The following is a 19,430-nucleotide window of genomic DNA, read 5'->3' on the forward strand; positions in this document are numbered from 1 at the left end:
TCTCGGGATGGGGTGCAGTGTGCGGGGAAATGGGGATTCTGGGGACTGTTGTCAAAGAGGAAGCACCTGAGACTTGGGGCATGGCCCAGACTCCCCCCTGGCCCCCTGGGGACTCAAACTGGTAGCCTGACCTTCCTGTGACCTGAGGAGCTGGAGGGAGAAAAAGGAACCAGCCCTTGACGCCCCCAACTCTGCATGGTTGGTTATGGTCCAAGGGTTATGGCTCTAGGGTGGCTGGTCCCCATGAAGCTCAGGCTGTTGGCTTGGGGAGGGGCAGCCACTGCCTACCCCTTGGAGTCTGTGCCCAAGGCCTGACAGAGCACTGATGGGGCAGGAAGGCAGGTGTGTGTAGGTAGCATGGCCGGGGGGTGGGGGCACTCGAGCGCCATGGCTGAGGGTGCTGAAGGCAGGTGGGCAGATGGCTGGGGCAGAATCTCTTTTCTCAGGACAGTGTGTTCTCCTGATGTCCTGTGATTGGGCCAAGGTCTGCGGAGGGAAGCTCTCCCACAAGCTGGGCAGCTGCACCTGAGCTGGGGCAGGCATGGGCAGAACACCGGGTGGAGGAGTCAGTCTTGCCATTAGCAGCAAGGAGCGGGTGGAGATTTTTTTTTTTTTGAGATGAGTCTCGCTCTGTCGCCCAGCCTGGAGTGCAATGGCACTATCTTGGCTCACTGCAACCTCCGCCTTTCAGGGTCAAACGATTCTCCTGCCTCAGTAGCTGGGATTACAAGCGCGTGTCACCACTCCCGGCTAATTTTTAGTAGAGACAGGGTTTCACCATGTTGGTCAGGCTGAGTCTCGAACTCCTGACCTCGTGATCCAACCGCCTCGGCCTCCCAAAATGCTGGGATTAAAGGCGTGAGCCACTGCGCCCGGCCAGCGGGGCGGAGATTTCAATAACACATTCCTCTTCCCTCCCGGTGCGCCTGAGAGGCGGCGCTTCAGGTCGAAGTCAGCCCTGGGAAGCAGAGAGTTGCAGGGCTTAGGGTCCTGGGATGGTCCCGCAGACACTCCTAGCTCTTCGCCTGCCCCTTCTCATCTCTGTTTCTGTTGGGGGCGGGGAGGGCAGGCAGGACCAGGGCTACCCTTGAAACAGGTTGAGGGAAGGGGATCCTAACAGGACCCTGGTGCCTGTGTAGAGTGACAGGGTCGACAGCTCTGGGGCTCCACTCTCCTTTCCCTGAAGACCCCAGCTGCTTCAGTAGCTTCTGGCTTGCACCCAGCCCCAGCGCAGATGTCCCGAGTGCCCGGGGCTCGATGTCCGCCCGCCCGTCCCGACCTGTTTCCTCCTCTACTCTCCTGCCAACGCCTGCCCATCTCTTGTCTCCCGGACGGCCAGAGCCACCATGCCGACCGGAGAGGCTCTCCTGACTCGGGTCCTTATGTCCCAGGGCCTGGGGGCTACCTGCGGCGAACCCCGGCGCGGTGGGACCACCGAGACGCCGGGACCTCCGCGCGGCCTAGAGTGGTCCCGGAAGTGCCCGCGGGCCGGGGGCGGGGCTCTGGGCGCTCGGGCGGCCGCGGGCACCGCGTCAGCAGCTGCCGCGGAGCAAGGCAGCGTCGGCCGCGTCGGCCGCGGGTTGGAGCAGCTCTGGTGCGGCCCCGCCCCGCCCGCCTGCGGCCCCGCCCCGGCCCAGGTGAGCTGCCCCGCCCCGGCCCAGGTGAGCTGCCCCGCCCCGGCCCAGGTGAGCTGCCCCGCCCCGGACCAGGTGAGTGGCCCCGCGTCCGTCGGTGTGACCCGAGTCCGCCTGACCACCTGTCCCTCCGGTGGCCCTGGGTGCGCGTGTCCCCAATAGCGGGGAAGCCTGTAGGGGCGCCACGTCGCCGCCTGGGCAGCGTGTGCGGGTCCGTGGCCACTCTTGGGCCCCCAGCCAGGAAACCTTGACTGCACTAAGGGTTTGCAGGGTGCCCAGGCCCTAGGGAGTCTCTGGAGGATGGGATGACAGATGCAGAAGGACCCGGAGAAGGCCCCGACAGAGGTGGGAAGCATGGAGTTCCAGACCTTTGTATTTTCGGTCCAAAAACACTTAACATGTTGTGGGAGACAGATAAAGGGTTGCCAACTTTTTATCCTGAGTGGAGACTTCAGCGTGTAAGGGCCACATAGTGGGAATGGAAAACCTCTACGGAGGGAAGTTTGAGAACACCAGGATTTAACAGGTGGGCGGAGGAAGAGTTGCAATCTAAAGATATCAAGAAAGAGAATTTGGAAGGCATGAAAATTGGGAAGAGAGCGTTCAGAAGCCAAGGGAAGAAAGCGAGGGTGGGGATGGGGTTGGGGGGTAGCTCAAAGCTTTCATGCACCCAGGTAGGCAATGTAGGCGGGTGAAGGGGTATTGTCACATCTTCGTTTTTCAAGAGAAAGCCAGAAACCTAGTGAGTTTTAAATATTGGCAACTAAGGAAAATGAACAGGAAAAGCCGAACTCTTCGAGAGCCAAACATAACGTAGCAGGATCTCCAGGCTGCCAATTTGCAACCCCTGAAATGAAGGGTTTTGAGAAGGAGGTATTGGAGAGCAGTGCCAGATGGGGTGGGAAGGTGAGGACTGAGAAGAGAGGGACTTGGCAATGAGGAGGTCATCGGATGCCAGAGCTGAGGTTCCAGCTGAAATTGGAAACTCGAAATTTGTCGTGGTGCCATACATAGTTGTATGATTTTTCTTGGCAACATTTAACAACTTAGGAGGAACTGGTAGAGAAGGCTGGGACTTAGCCGCTAGTTGCAGCCGGACGAGGAGGTGAGGAGCATGGTGCTGGAGCGTGAGAGTTAAGTGACGCGCATAGCATAGAGAGAGTCTAAGCTGGATGGAGAAGGGGTGGAACTGGCAAAGGAGAACTAGAGTAAAAATGGCTTGGATTTCATGAGGTCGAAGAGCACAAATTGAGTGAGAGAGCTGGAAGGGTTGGAGATTGTGGGTTGCTGAAGAGGAGGGGGAGGGGGAGAGGAGTTGAAATGATCTAAGAATTTTTGAAAATACTTTAGGTCTGGGAGAGGGGGCTCATGCCTGTAATACCAGCACTTTAGGAGGCCGAGATGGGTGGATCGCGTGAGCTCAGGAATTCCAGACCAGCCTGCGGCAACATGGAGAAAACCCGTCTCTACAAAAAGTACAAAAATTAGACAGGTGTGGCACGTGCCTGTAGTCCCAGCTACTTTTCTTTTCTTTTTATTTTTATTTTTATTTTTTTAATTATTTTTTATTTTTTATTTTTTTTTTTTTTGAGACGGAGTCTCGCTCTGTCGCCCAGGCTGGAGTGCAGTGGCCGCATCTCAGCTCACTGCAAGCTCCGCCTCCCGGGTCTACGCCGTTCTCCTGCCTCAGCCTCCCGAGTAGCTGGGACTACAGGCGCCCGCCACCTCGCCCGGCTAGTTTTTTGTATTTTTTAGTAGAGACGGGGTTTCACCGTATTAGCCAGGCTGGTCTCGATCTCCTGACCTTGTGATCCGCCCGTCTCGGCCTCCCAAAGTGCTGGGATTACAGGCTTGAGCCACCGCGCCCGGCCCTATTTTTATTTTTATTTTTGAGACAGAGTCTCGTACTGTCGCCCAGGCTGGAGTGCAGTGGCGCGATCTCGGCTCACTGCAAGCTCCGCCTCCTGGGTTCACGCCATTTTCCTGCCTCAGCCTCCCAAGTGGCTGGGACTACAGGTGCCCGCCACCCAGCCCGGCTAATTTTTTTGTATTTTTAGTAGAGACGGGGTTCACTGTGTTAGCCAGGATAGTGTCCCAGCTACTTAGGAGGCTGAGATAGGAGAATCACTTGTGCCCGGGAGCCAGAGGTTCCAGTGAGCTGTAATCACACCCCTGCACTCTGTCCTGGAGAAAGAAAATACTTTAGTTCAGTCCTTTTTAAAAAATATATCCAGTCTTTATATTGGCTGAAAAATCTTTTTAAAAAATCATTTCTGGGCCGGGCGTGGTGGCTCACGCCTGTAATCCCCGCACTTTGGGATGCCAAGGCGGGTGGATCACCTGAGGTCAGGAGTTTGAGACCAGCCTGGCCAACATGGTAAAACCCCGTCTCTACTAAAAATACACAAATTATCCGGGCCTGGTGGCGAGTGCCTGTAATCCCAGCTATTCAGGAGGCTGAGGCAGGAGAATTGCTTGAACTCAGGAGGCGGAGGTTGCAGTGAGCCGAGATTGCGCCATTGCACTCCAGGCTGGGCAACAAGAGTGAGACTCCATCTCAAAAAAAAAAAAATCATTTCTGCTGGGCATGGTGGCTCATGCCTGAAATCCAGCACTTTGGGAGGCGGAGGTGGGAGGATTGCTTGAGCCCAGGAGTTCAAGACTAGCCTGGGCAACATAATATTATCTCATCTCTACAGAAAAATTTAAAAATTAGCTGGGTGTGGTGACATGCCCCTGTAGTCCCAGCTACTTGAGAGGCTGAGGTGGGAGAATCAGTTGAGCCTGGGAGGTCAAGGCTGCAGTGAGCGGTGATTCCACTCCTGCACTCCAGCCTGGGTGACAGAGTGAGACCCTGTCTCAACAACAACAAAAAATTTTTTTCAAGTAGAAATGAGTTCGGACTATTCTGGTTAATTTAGTATATATGTATTTTTAAGGCAGTTACTCCCTAGATTCAGTATAAGGATAATAGTACCTTCGTATAGAGTTGTGAAGATTAAATGAGGTGCCATGAAGGACCTATTAATGCCTAGCACATAGTAGGTGCTCAGTGAATATGAGCTGTTGCTATCGATATTGTGTCACCTGAAGACTTTGCCTTTATCTAGCACAGAATTTTCTGAATAGAGCTCTTTGGGGCTTCTTCAGGGGCCACAGCTGGGAGGGGGAGTGCTGAGTGGGCTGTTCTAGCTTCCTTCATTGTTCCTGCTAAGGCGTCCTCCTTCAACTGGAGCAGCTCTGCTTTTGTCTGTTTTATTTACTTATATCTCCTAGACCAGTGATCCCCAACGTTTTTGGCATCAGGGACCAGTTTTGCGGAAGACAATTTTTCCCTGAATGGGTGGGGGACATGGGGGATGGTTTTGAGATGAAACTGTTCCACCTCAGATCATCAGGTGTTAGATTCTCACAAGGAGTGCACAACCTAGATACCTCATATGCACAGTTCACAATAGGGTACGAGTTCCTATGAGAATCTAATGCTGCTGCTGATCTGATAGGAGGCAGAGCTCAGGCTGTAATGCTCGCTCACCTTCCGCTCACCTTCTGCTATGCGGCCCGGTTCCTAACAGGCCACAGACCGGTGCCTGTCCCCCACCCTGGGAGTTGGGGACCCCTGTCCTAGACAGTTGGCTTATTTGACTAAAGTGTTCTTTGACCCAAAAAAATGACAGTTCTAGCACAAAAACAAATGGCTTTTCCTCCATTTGATCAGTTATTCAACAACTGTGTACATTGGAATTGTGCTTTTGTGCTGGGGGCTGGAGCTTCTGAAATGAAGGAGCGCGGTATTTGCCCTTAGAGAATTTTCAAGCTAATGGTGGGGGCCTGAGATGGTGAACAACCTGAGGGTGCAAAGAAAAGGGGACGTTTGGACAAGTCCTGAAGGATGAGCAAGTGGCAGTCTGAGAATAGTCCTTACCTGTTAGGACCAGACAACAGGAGTGCAAATTAGTCATCGAGCTGGAAAATTGGAATTGTTGGAGGGACCAGCCTGGGCAGTACAGTGAGACCTCATCTCTACAAAAAGAAATAATTTAAAAAATTAGCAGAGTGTGGTGGCTTACACCTGTAGTCCCAGCTATTCAGGAGGCTGAGGTGGGAGGATCACTTGAGCCTGGGAGGCAGAGGTTTCAGTGAGCCAAGATCACACCACTATACCCCAGCCTGGGCAATAGGGCGAGAGCCTATCTCAAATAAAAAAGAAGAAGTGTATAGGAGAGACAGGCAGGAGGTGGATTGGAAGGGCCAGGTGTGAAGGAGTTGGGCTGTCACAAGATCCTAAGAAGAGAACCACCAGGCCGGGCACGGTGGCTCACACCTGTAATCCCAGTACTTTGGGAGGCGGAGGCAGGCAGATCACTTGAGGTCAGAAGTTTGAGACCAGCCTGGCCAACATGGTGAAACCCAGTCTCTACTAAAAATACAAAAATTAGCCAGGCATGGTGGCGGGCACCTGTAATCCCAGCTACTTGGGAGGCTAAGGCAGGAGAATCACTTGAAATTGGAAGGCAGAGGTTGCAGTGAGCCAAGATCGCGCCACTGTACTCCAGCCTGGGCGAAAGAGTGAAACTCCATCTCAAAAAAAACAAAGAAAAGAAGGGAACCACCATAATCCATAATCAGGCTTGCATTTTAGATATTTGACTCTATTCTTAGCGTAGGGCATGCACCAGAGGGAGAGGTGGAAACCGGAGGTCAGCAGCTAGTTTGGAGGTGAGCACTAAAAAGATCCCAGGAGGTAGCACTGAAGCCTGAGCTGCAGAGTGGCAGTGAGGACTGAGAGACAGAGATGCTGCTCGTGCAGCCTCAGGAAGTAGATAGGAGGGGACCAGTTGGGTGAGAATAACAGCAGCTATGCTGACTCCTAGGCTGGGGCACTTGGCTGGAGGGAGTGCAGCTGAACTAGGGTAGGGGAAGAGCTCTCTTTCTCTTTCCCAGTAAAACCTGCCCCCAATGTCACCCAGTAGCTGGAGTCTTGCTCCTTTTCTGCAGTGGCCCCACTTCCTGGTTGTTGTTGTTGTTGTTGTTGTTTGAGACAGAGTCTCATTTTGTCACCCACGTTGGAGTGCAGTGGGGTGATCTCCGCTCACTGCAGTCTTTGCCTCCCAGGTTCAAGTGAGTCTCCTGCCTCACCCTCCCTAGTAGCTGGGATTACAGGCATCCACCACCACACCCGGCTAATTGTTTTGTGTTTTTAGCGGAGATGAGGGTTTCACCATGTGACCAGGCTGGTCACTCCTAACCTCTAGTGATCTGCCAGCCACGGCCTCCCAAAGTGTTAGGATTATAGGTGTGAGCCACCGCGCCCAGCCCCCACTTCCTGTTTTAGCTCACCTTTCTGAACACCTTCAGCCCGTAGAGTCTAGACACCATGATGTGGCACTTGATTGTGTCTGTCTGTCTGCCTTCAATTGTCTGTGGTAAGCAAAACTTGCCTCTAACTCATTTGGGATCATCTTCAGGGCAAGATTGTGTCTTATGCATATTTGGTTATTTCTAGATTCTAGGACAGGAAGCAGGCATTCTAGGACATGAGCTGCTTGACTTGTCGACTTGACAGCGTTCCTGTTTTCTTTTCAGATTGTCAGAACAGTAAGTGTGGCCCAAAGAAGAACATTTTTAAAGAAATACAACCATTGGGGATGATAGCAGATTCACAATGGAGGTTCCTCCAGCAACCAAGTTTGGCGAGACCTTTGCATTTGAGAACAGGTTAGAGTCACAACGAGGACTTTTCCCAGGGGAGGACCTGGGGGACCCTTTTCTTCAGGAAAGAGGTTTGGAGCAAATGGCTGTGATCTACAAGGAGATCCCTCTTGGTGAGCAAGATGAAGAACATGATGATTATGAGGGGAATTTCAGTTTGTGCTCAAGCCCTGTTCAGCATCACAGTATCCCCCCAGGAACCAGACCCCAGGATGATGAGCTCTTCGGACAAACCTTCCTCCAGAAATCCGACCTCAGCGTGTGTCAGATAATCCACAGTGAAGAACCCAGTCCATGCGATTGTGCAGAAACAGACAGAGGGGACTCAGGACCTAACACGCTTCACAGAACCCCACAACCAGCCAAGCCCTATGCGTGTCGAGAATGTGGGAAGGCCTTCAGCCAGAGCTCGCACCTGCTCCGACACCTGGTGATCCACACCGGGGAGAAGCCCTATGAGTGCTGTGAGTGCGGGAAGGCCTTCAGCCAGAGCTCCCACCTGCTCAGGCACCAGATCATCCACACCGGGGAGAAGCCCTATGAGTGCCGGGAGTGTGGGAAGGCCTTCCGCCAGAGCTCAGCCCTCACGCAGCACCAAAAGATCCACACGGGAAAGAGGCCCTACGAATGCAGGGAATGCGGGAAGGATTTCAGCCGGAGCTCCAGCCTCAGGAAACACGAGAGGATTCATACAGGAGAGAGACCTTATCAGTGTAAGGAATGTGGGAAATCCTTCAACCAGAGCTCAGGCCTGAGCCAGCATCGGAAGATCCACACCCTAAAGAAGCCTCATGAGTGCGATCTCTGTGGGAAAGCCTTTTGTCACAGGTCACACCTCATCCGACACCAGCGGATCCACACTGGGAAGAAACCATACAAATGCGATGAGTGTGGGAAGGCCTTCAGCCAGAGCTCCAACCTCATTGAGCACCGCAAGACCCACACCGGCGAGAAGCCCTACAAATGCCAGAAGTGCGGGAAGGCCTTCAGCCAGAGCTCCTCCCTCATCGAGCACCAGCGCATCCACACCGGTGAGAAGCCCTACGAGTGCTGTCAGTGTGGCAAGGCCTTTTGCCACAGCTCTGCGCTGATCCAGCACCAGAGGATCCACACTGGCAAGAAGCCCTACACCTGCGAGTGTGGCAAAGCCTTCCGACACCGGTCCGCCCTCATCGAGCACTATAAAACCCACACCAGAGAGAAGCCCTACGTGTGCAATCTGTGCGGCAAGTCCTTCCGGGGGAGCTCGCACCTGATTCGCCATCAGAAGATTCATTCTGGGGAGAAGCTATAGAAAGAGGAGCCCACACAAAGCTTGAAAGCCTGTGCTAGATGGAGCCCTTATTCCACGTCGCATGGTCTCCAAGACCCTACCTACCTCCCTGATGCTGAATGGAAACCCTCCAACCCAAGCGCTCTTGAACATCCCACTAGCAGGAAGGCCCCACGTGGCCCCCGGCCAAGCATGCCAGCTCTCAGCAGGTTTTCTGCATGGAAGGGAAGGCGGGGCGATAGGGAGGGCAGCTGGAAAAGAGAGCTGGCCTTCAGTTTCTCCTTCTTGCATTTGACTCCCAAGCCTACAGGATTTCATTTTACCCTGTCTTCGCTTTTCCCAGAATCCAGAAGAAGAATAAATGCCAAGAGGGAGAAAGTTGAGTTAAACCCAGGAAAATATCAAATGAACTCTTTAAATCAGGCTGCAGTCTGGCACTTTTAGAAGACAGAAACCACACTCACAGTCCAAATCAGTGGAAGAAAAATGAATTCAAAAGTAGAAGTGTCAGCAGCAAAGTGTAATTTTCTCGCTGGGTTGGGCATTGGTGGGGACAACCAAAACAGGTCTGCAGGACAAAGGCAGGTCTGAAGGGTGGGTCTTGGGATTGGGGGTACGGGTGGTGAGCCCCTGGGCATGGTCTCTTAACCCTCTCCTTAGCCCTAGGGCAGTTTGCCTCAGAGAACTCTGTTATAGGAGGATAGAGATTTGATCCTGTTGGCCGGAGGATGTTTGACACCCGGCTGTGACTCAGCCTGGGCACTGGATGTGACTGCCCTCCAGGAATAAGCCCTCCCTGAGACAGTGTCCCCAAGACCACAGTGTGCCTTGGACATTAGCAGGGCCTGGGTCTGGTCTGGTCTGACAATGACGCAGCCCTCCTGCCCCAGCGTCAGGGGACCTGGGAAGCTGGGTGGCTTGTTGGAGGAGGCCGTGTTCTAATCAGAAGGTCTGGGTTCAAGTCCTAGTTCCACCCCCTCCTACCTGTGTGAACTTGAACAGGTTCTGTAACCTCCCCAGGCTCCATTTCCCCATCCAAGAGTTGGGGTAATGGGAACTGGCCACGTGCCTCTAAGGGTTGGTGCCAGGCTGCCATTCAGAATGCGGCCATGGTGAAAGTGCTTTGGCAACTGTGAGCAGTCATGGTGACTGAGGACTGATTCCCAGAGTGACCCCTGCCCCACCCCTGTGCATTTCCGCGGACTGGAGAGATGTTCCCATCTGGTTTGTGAGCGGTGGGACCTCTTATTGAAGAGAGCTTTCCCTCCCTCCGCCCCTTGCAGCCTGGGCTGTGTATGCCTGCGGATGCACTGTCCCACACAAGGACACTTCCTCTTGGACGCCATCCTGAGCCTCCTGTAGCAGCAGTGTCATTCCGCACTTCCATATTCTGTCTTCCCCGCCTGCCAACTGGGAGTTCACGTGGGGCTTGTTTAAACACTACCATTGCCTGTGTCCCACCCGGCCCAGTTCAATCAGCCCCAGTGGTGGCAGGTTTTAAAGCTCCCCAGGTGATTATAACTTCCTAGTGTGCAGCCAGGCTGTGGGCCCTGTGCTGGGCTTTTTTTTGTTTTTTTGAGATGGAGTTTTGCTGTGTCTCCAGGCTAGAGTATAGTGGCGTGATCTCTGCTCACTGCAATCTCCGACTCCTGGGTTCAAGCGATTCCCCTGCCTCAGCCTCCTGAGTAGCTGGGACTACAGGCGCGTGCCACCATGCCTGGGTAATTTTTTGTATTTTTAGAACAGACGGGGTTTCGCCATGTTGGCCAGGATGGTCTTGATTTCCTGACCTCATGATCTGCCTGCCTGGGCCTCCCAAAGTGCTGGGATTACAGGCATGAGCCACCGCGCCCGGCCTGTGCTGGGCTTTTATGCATCGCTTGAGAGCTTCCAATGTCAGCCTGCTGGCTTTGGCTGAGCAGAGCTTGAAGGCCATTCTGTCTCAGTGCCCCCACTCCCTGTTCCCTGTACCCGGAGCCTCAGGGATGGGCTCAGGCAGTGATGGTCAGTTGAGCGCTTGGAAAGTATTTGTCTGGAGCCTCGAGGATCTCTTTAGTTCTGACTTCCCTCGGGCTCCTCAGAGCTAGTGGGGAAGGAGGCAGTCTAGGCTGTTTTGAAGTTTCCTAAACATTTATGGCTGGGCTAACATAACTTCGTCATGGTAACACTGGCTATTTCAGCTGATCAGAAGCTCAGCATGGCCATTATGCCTAGTTTTGATGAATAAACATGGGAAAGCCATAATTAAGTTGGGCTTGATAGGCCAGAGATTTCCAAATGACAGATATGATGGGCTGGAGAGGTCATGGTGGGAGTTCCGGTCATGCCTCTGTCCAGCCCCTGTCTTTGCTACGTATGTGAAACATTTAACATTTAACCAGCACTCCATCGTCCACCAGAACCGTCTGTGTGACCAGTTGGACCAACTGGGTGGTGCCCTGGGCATTGCCTGCAAGTGGCCTCATTTCAGGTGTGTCTCTATCAAGAGTGAAGAGAGAATGCTAGGATGCAGTTGGGACAGCATGACATTAAGCAGGGGCCCCGAAAGATCTACCTCCTCTTTACCCCGCCCCTCTCCCCCACCGTTATCATCTGGCAAATGTCTGTTACCTACCTTTGGTCTCTCCCTCCCCATCCTTCCTGCACACCCCAGCCAAACTGATTTTTTTTTTTTTTTTTTTTTTTTGTTGAGACGGAGTCTCACGCTGTTGCCCAGGCTGGAGTGCAGTGGCGCGATCTCGGCTCACTGCAAGCTCCGCCTCCCGGGTTCCCGCCATTCTCCTGCCTCAGCCTCCTGAGTAGCTGGGACTACAGGCGCCCGCCACCGCGCCCGGCTATTTTTTTTGTATTTTTGGTAGAGACGGGGTTTCACTGTGGTCTCGATCTCCTGACCTTGTGATCCGCCCGCCTCGGCCTCCCAAAGTGCTGGGATTACAGGCTTGAGCCACCGCGCCCGGCCCAAACTGATTTTTAAAGCATCACTTTGCACAAGTCACCACTCTCCTTAAAACCAACTTTCAGGAGCTTTTCGGCACATAAAGCCTCGTTTCGGCCAACCTGCTTTACCCACTCTGAGCAAGCCACATGGAGTTCAGGCCGCCCCTGCTCACCTCAGCATCACTCCCAGCTCATAATTCTGTGCTGTTCTTGCATTTTGAAATATGCACTTTCTCCTCCTCTCCCTCCCTCTCTTTTTCTAATTTTTGTGTAACATGGAGATGAAGATCCCCCTCTCCCCCAGGGGTCAACAGATAAACATGATAAGACCAGGTACTTTTCTTTTTTGGAAGTATGACCAGAGCCCCAGAGGCTCATTCCCTCTGTTCAAATTCTTTCCTTGTTTTACAGGTTTTTTTTTTTTTTTTTTTTTTAGACAGAGTCTCACTGTCGCCTAGGCTGGAGTACAGTGGTGCTGTCTCAGCTCACTGCAACTTCTGCCTCCTGGGTTCAAGTGATTCTCCTTCCTCAGCTTCCTGAGTAGCTGGGATTACAGGCATGCACCACCATGCCTGGCTAACTTTTGTGTTTTTAGTAGAGATGGGGTTTCACCATGTTGGTCAGGCTGGTCTCAAACTCCTGACCTCCTGATCTGCCTGCCTTGGCCTCCTAAAGTGTTGGGATTACAGGCGTGAGCCATGGCGCCTGGCCGGCTTATTAGATATTTATTTAAAACCCTCTCATTCTATTTAGATTCTCAAACAGTGTGAAGTTATAAAAGATCATCCCTGGCAATATTTTAATCAGTTATCTTTTAATTTAGTTGTTCTTTGTTTTTGTTTTTGTTTTCCTTTTTTTTTCTTTTTGTGGCAGTGGTTTACTTAGATGTTGTTGAGTAGTACAAAACTCCAACTCTTGCTTTTATTTACTACTCTCTTTGTTTTGTCAGCATATATGTGTTCTCTCTCCTTTTTGTTTGTTTTTTTCTTTATAATTCCAAGATTACTTGGATATAATTAATCATATTTTAAATATTTGTAGTAAATGTAGGTACTTTGGTCTATGATTTTTGTTTTGTTTTATTTTTAGAGGGAGTCTCGCTCTGTTGCCCAGGCTGCAGTGCAGTGGCATGATCTCAGCTCACTGCAAGCTCTGCCTCCTGGGTTCACGCCATTCTCCTGCCTCAGCCTCCCGAGTAGCTGGTACTACAGGCGCCCACCACCATGCCCAGCTAATTTTTTGTAGTAGAGACGGGGTTTCACCGTGTTAGCCAGGATGGTCTCGCTTTCCTGACCTTGTGATCCGCCCATCTTGGCCTCCGAAAGTGCTGGGATTACAGGCGTGAGCCTCCGCCCCCGGCCATTTTTTTTTTCCTTCTTCTTAGACAGCTTTGTCCGCACTCATTAAGTTTTGATATGTGGTGTTTTTTGTTAGAGTATTAAGAATTTCCTTTTGCCCAAGTGTTATTATTTAAAAATATTTCTAAGTGGGCCGGGCGTGGTGACTCACACCTGTAATCCCAGAGGCTATAACTTGAGGAATGGGCTCAGAGCAGATCCTGGCACCAAACCCAACTGTGACAAGAAAAGAGACAAGTGGGCCCAATGACAGACCTATAGTCTATCCAGAAATGACACTCCACATATGGTTAATAACTCGTAGAGATGGGAAAAATACAAAAAATTAGCTGGGCATGGTGGTGTGTGCCTGTAATCCCACTTTGGGAGGCTGAGGTGGGTGGATCACGAGGTCAGGAGTTTGAGACCGGCCTGGCCAACATGGTGAAACCCTATCTCTACTAAAAATACAAAAATTAGCTGGGCACAGTGGCAGGCGCCTGTAATCCCAGCTACTGGGGAGGCTGAGGCAGGAGAATCGCTTGAACCTGGGAGGCAGAGGTTGCAGTGAGCCGAGATTGTGCTATTGCCCTCCAGCCCGGGTGACAGAGCAAGACTCCATCTCTGGGAAAACAACAACAAAAACAAAAAATAGCCAGGCGCGGTGGCTCACGCCTGTAATCTCAGCACTTTGGGAGGCTGAGGCGGGTGGATCACGAGGTCAGGAGATCATCCTGGCTAACACGGTGAAACCCCGTCTCTACTAAAAATGCAAAAAATTAGCTGGGCGTGGTGGCGGGCACCTGTAATCCCAGCTACTCTGGAGGCTGAAGCAGGAAAATGGTGTGAATCCCGGAGGCAGAGCTTGCAGTGAGCCGAGATCACGCCACTGCACTCCAGCCTGGGCGAAAGAGCGAGACTCTGTCTCCATAAATATATATATATTTCTAAGTGATGAATGCTTAGGGTATTGCTGCTTATCTCTTATTGTATGTGGTGTCAACATTTCTAAGTGTCCATAGACTTCTTTGGGCCTGGATATATTATCAATTTTTATAAAAGCATTTGTGTAATCTCAAAATGTTTCTGTTCTACCATTTCTTTTTTTTTTTTTTTTTTTTTTTTGAGACGGAGTCTCACTCTGTCGCCCAGGCTGGAGTGCAGTGGCCGGATCTCAGCTCACTGCAAGCTCCGCCTCCCGGGTTCACGCCATTCTCCTGCCTCAGCCTCCCGAGTAGCTGGGACTACAGGCGCCCGCCACCTCGCCCGGCTAGTTTTTTGTACTTTTTAGTAGAGACGGGGTTTCACCGTGTTAGCCAGGATGGTCTCGATCTCCCGACCTCGTGATCCGCCCGTCTCGGCCTCCCAAAGTGCTGGGATTACAGGCTTGAGCCACCGCGCCCGGCCTGTTCTACCATTTCTATTTGTTAACTCCATTTTTTCATTGTTTTGTTCAAATCCATACTTTTCTCTGACTTTCATTTGCTTTAGAGTTCTTAACCTGGGGTCCATGGCCTGCCTAGGAGTCTTTAGCATGTAGGGGTTTATTGGTTGTAGACCCCTAGGAATTGAACAAAGCTGGATATGTGCATGAAGGAATTTTGCTGGAACAAAGATCTGTAGTATTTACTATATTTTTAAATGCCTCTGTGACACCAAAATAGTTCAGAACACTCATTTACCTGATCTAATCATAGTTTGATTTTTGTGTGTTATATCTTTATGTATTCCTGTTTCACTTTTAATTTCTGTATGTGTATTGTCGCTATGTTGTGCTGTTTTTCTCAAGTCATTTTTGAGAAATAGGCAGGGTATAAATTATCAATAAATAAGTATCATGTTTGGGGCATATATATTTAATAGTGATATATTGAAAAACTCGGCCGGGCACAGTGGCTCGCGCCTGTAATCCTAGCACTTTGGGAGGCCAAGGTGGGCGGATCACTTGAGGTCAGGAGTTCTTTTTTTTTTTTTTTTTTTTTTTGAGACGGAGTCTCACGCTGTTGCCCAGGCTGGAGTGCAGTGTCGCGATCTCGGCTCACTGCAAGCTCCGCCTCCCGGGTTCCCGCCATTCTCCTGCCTCAGCCTCCTGAGTAGCTGGGACTACAGGCGCCCACCACCGCGCCCGGCTAATTTTTTGTATTTTTAGTAGAGACGGGGTTTCACTGTGGTCTCGATCTCCTGACCTTGTGATCCGCCCGCCTCGGCCTCCCAAAGTGCTGGGATTACAGGCTTGAGCCACCGCGCCCGGCCGAGGTCAGGAGTTCTAAATGAGCTTGGCCATAATGGTGAAACCCCATCTCTAGTAAAAATACAAAAAATTAGCTGGGCATGGTGGTGTGTGCCTGTAATCCCAGCTACTTGGGAGGCTGGGGCAGGAGAATCACTTGAACCCGGGAGGCAGAAGTTGCAGTGAGCCGAGATTGTGCTACCACTCTCCAGCCTGGGTGACAGAGCAAGACTCTGTCTCAAAAAAAAAAAAAAAAAAAAAAAACGAGAAAAACGATGCCTTTTAGTACCCTCTTTGCCTCTTTTAATATTTCTAGCTTAAACTTGTCTTTTCCGAATATTATAATTGAAGCCCTTTGCTTTTCTTGAATTTGCATGGTAGAGTTTAGCTCAGCATTTTATTTTTTAAATTTGTGTATATATTTTGCTATACCTCTGTACATAAATAACAAATCTTTAGAGTTTGTTTTCTGGTTCTTTCTGTAATTTCTTTTTATACAAGAAATTCTATCATTAATACTATTGAGCAAGGCATAATTTATTTTCATCTTAATATTTTAATATATATTAACTAATCTAACCTCAAAAGGCCATGCTCACCCCTCACTCCCATCTCTAGGAGTTATTAACCATATGTGGAGTGTCATTTCTGGATAGACTATAGGTCTGCCATTGGGCCCACCTGTCTCTCTTCTTATCACATTTGGGTTTGGTGCCGGGATCTGCCCTGAGCCCATTCGTCAAGTTACAGCCTCTGACCTCAGGGTCCTCAGCTGTAACGGGGGAATGATGCCACTCACAGCCTTGGAGGGCTCAGAGGTATAAGGAATGCAAACGTGCTTAGCAAACTATGAGGTGCAGTTGATTATTACACTATTAGTATTTTGAAGTATTTTTTTCTTTTTCTTTTTTTTTTTTTTTTTTTAGATGAAGTCTCACTCTGTAGCCCAGGCTGGAGTGCAGTGGTGCGATCTCAGCTCACTGCAACCAGGATCAAGTGACTCTCCTGCCTCAGCCTCCCGAGTACCTGAGATTACAGGTGCACGCCATTGCACCTGGCTAATTTTTTTGGGGGGACGGAGTCTTACTCTGTTGCCAGGCTAGAGTGCAGTGGCGTGATCTTGGCTCGCTGCAACCTCCACCTCCCAGGTTCAAGCGATTCTCCTGCCTTGGCCTCCTGAGTAGCTGGGCTAACAGGTGTGTACCACCACGCCCAGCTAATCTAATTTTTGTATTTTTAGTAGAGGCATGGTTTCCCCACGTTTGCCAGGCCAGTCTCGATCTCCTGACCTCAGGTGATCCACCTGCCTTGGCCTCCCAAAGTGCTGGGATTACAGGCATGAGCCACTGTGCCTGGGACTCTTATGAGTCTTTAATACCAAGGATGCTTCCTCAAGATAAAGGCTCAAGTCCATTTCAGTGTCGACTGTCAGGGACTCAGCTGCAGACTCTTTTGATTTGTCTGCTTTTTGTTTGTTTTTGATTTTTTTGTTTTTTGCAAGCCTTTATGCTGCTTTCCTGTCTTTCTCCTCTTCCTGAGTTCCCTTCCGCATACCTACAGCGTGACCTCCACCAAGCTTGCAAGCTTGCTGTTTGCTGCAAAGAAACCTGGACTGACAATCTCTCTTCTGTCATCTGGGCAGCCAGACTGAGTGTCCCCTTCTACCTGTGTACATGTCCTCTAACACCTAACCCTTTGCAGCTTCTGTTTTTTTTTTTCTTTTGGAGACAGAGTTTTGCTGTTGTTGTCCAGGCTGGAGTGCAATGGCAAGATCTCGGCTCACCACAACCTCTGCCTCCTGAGTTCAAGTGATTCTCTTGCCTCGGCCTCCTGAGTAGCTGGGGTTATAGGCATGCGCCATCACACCTGGCTTATTTTGTATTTTTATTAGAGACGGGGTTTCTCTGTGTTGGTCAGGCTGGTCTCAAACTCCCTACCTCAGGTGATCCACCTGCCTCGGCCTCCCAAAGTGCTGGGATTACAGGTATGAGTCACTATGCCCGGCCGGCTTCTGTTTCTTTATCTATAAACAGTACTGTCATGAAGATGCAATCAGATGGATTTTAGCTCAGAGCCTGCCACCTGGTGACTTACCCATATTAGGTATTGTGGTTACAGCCCTGCTGTCAAACCACTTCTCCGACTCTCTAGCCTCAATTCATTTGTCAAAGCGTATGGCCCCGGTATTTTGCTGCATATTCAGAAGTATGACCTCACGTCTGCAGAATGCCACTGGCTTTCACAGGAAGCCTCCCAGAAAGGGATGCCAGGCCTCAACACTGGCTGGTGGATCTCAGGACTTGCCACTCCATTTTCGCATTTTTCAGGACCACATGGCATACAGTTGGTCTCACAGTCTTTCCTGTCTTCCCAGTGGTCAGCTGCAGCCCAGTTCTAGGGCTTCTGTGGGGGAAGACAGGAGAGGGCTGGGAGTCAGGGCACTAAAATGTGTCAGATGAAGCTTTGCTTGCAAGGAGCTTACCACTTGGATGGTGGAGAAGGCCCAGAAGGCACTACTACAGTGCTTCCAAATCAGGAAAATGTTGCTAAATGCCCATACTACTCATGATCACATGGGAGCCCAGAGTTGGACACCTGGATCGACCTGACATTGATGATGTTTGGCTAGAATACTGATGGATGAATGGGAGATAGCAAGACCGACACTGAGGGAAGGGCATCCCAGGCACAGGGAAGAGCATTTAGGAAGACTTGAAACAGTCGGATATATTCTGAGAATTCCAAATAATTCCACTCTTAAGTTGAGCCAGGGCATAAAGTCTTTAAACTATAACACATTCCAGCCATTGGTCTCTTTTTCTCCCTCTATTCCATCCCATATAGCTCAATACTATAGCTAGATTTATCTTTCTTCCTTCCTTTCTTTCTTTTTTAAGATGGGGTTTTGACTGGGAGCAGTGGCTCACACCTGTAATCCCAGCACTTTAGGAGGCTGAGGGGGGGTAGATCACCTGAGGTCAGGAGTTCGAGACCAGCCTGAACAACATTGAGAAACCTCATCTTTACTAAAAATACAAAATTAGCCGGGCATGGTGTTGCATGCCTGTAATCCCAGCTACTTGGGAGGCTGAGACAGGAGAATCGCTTGAACCTGGGAGGCAGAAGTTGTGGTGAGCCGGGACCATGCCATTGCACTCCAGCCTGGGCAACAAGAGCGAAACTCCATCTCAAAAAATAAATAAAAATAAAACAAAATAAAATAAATTTGGCTCCTCTGATTTTAAAATTGATTGGGGCTCCCTATGACCTAAAGAACCAAGATCAAACTCCCTGTTTTGACCTTCAAAACTCTTCACAGCCTTCCTCCAAACTCCTTCATGTCTCCTCCCTACCTTTTCTTTTTCTTTCTTTTTTTTTTTTTTTTTTTTTTTTTTTTTTTTTTTTTTTTTTTTTTTTTTTGAGACGGAGTCTCGCTCTGTCGCCCAGCCCAGGCTGGAGTGCAGTGGCGCGATCTCGGCTCACTGCAAGCTCCGCCTCCCGGGTTCACGCCATTCTCCTGCCTCAGCCTCCCGAGTAGCTGGGACTACAGGCGCCCACAGTCGCGCCCGGCTAATTTTTTGTATTTTTAGTAGAGACGGGGTTTCACCGTGGTCTCGATCTCCTGACCTTGTGATCCGCCCGCCTCGGCCTCCCAAAGTGCTGGGATTACAGGCGTGAGCCACCGCGCCCGGCCAACCTACCTTTTCTTATAGCCACTTGGATGACTTCCTGTTCTCCAAGCAGGCCAGTCACCCTTTTTGTCCAGACTTCTCCCTCTGCCTGGAATGTTCTTCTCCCCTTCTTCCTTGGGCAAATTCCCCCTATCTTCCAAGACCCAATGCAGAGGACGGTTTACTGGAAGCCCCTTCAGGGTACTCCCAGTGCCTAGAATCCAGCCTGTCATTTTGGTTGAATCAGATCAAGGACATCTTCCCTGAGTACCCAACAGAGACGCCCCCCTACACCCACCCCCTTGTGCTCCCTGCACTCCTGCTCCATGCTATGTTGGAACTTCTTGAAGTCAGGCTTCATTTCTTTTCTGTTTCATTTCTTTCTTTCTTTCTTTTTTTTTTTGAAACAGAGTCTCACTCTGTCGCCCAGGCTGGAGTGCAGTGGCGCGATCTCGGCTCACTGCAACCTCTGCTTCCCAGGTTCAAGCCATTCTCCTGCCTCAGCCTCCTGAGTAGCTGGGACTACAGGCGCTCACCACCACACCCAGTTAATAGAGACGGAGTTTCATCATGTTAGCCAGGCTGGTCTCAAATTCCTGACCTCAGGTGATCCGCCCACCTCAGCCTCCCAAAATG

General features: G+C 50.7%; 1 protein-coding gene across 2 annotated transcripts; it reads left to right on the forward strand.

Annotated features, from left to right (window-relative positions):
* The first annotated feature begins 64 nt into the window (after positions 1-64).
* On the forward strand, positions 65-15,581 carry LOC105497388 (zinc finger protein 70). Of its 2 annotated transcripts, none has more exons than XM_071080181.1 (2): positions 65-198; positions 7,221-15,581. In XM_071080181.1, the coding sequence occupies exon 2, from the start codon at positions 7,300-7,302 to the stop codon at positions 8,638-8,640; it is 1,341 nt and encodes a 446-aa protein (XP_070936282.1). In that variant the 5' UTR covers positions 65-198; positions 7,221-7,299; the 3' UTR covers positions 8,641-15,581. The 2 variants fall into 2 exon arrangements, with proteins under 2 accessions (XP_070936282.1, XP_011766703.1); XM_011768401.3 differs by lacking the exon at positions 65-198 and adding an exon at positions 1,584-1,709.
* The last annotated feature ends 3,849 nt before the right edge of the window (positions 15,582-19,430 follow it).

This window comes from Macaca nemestrina, chromosome 15 (assembly GCF_043159975.1).
Source record: "Macaca nemestrina isolate mMacNem1 chromosome 15, mMacNem.hap1, whole genome shotgun sequence".
NCBI classification, from domain to species: Eukaryota; Metazoa; Chordata; class Mammalia; order Primates; family Cercopithecidae; genus Macaca; species Macaca nemestrina.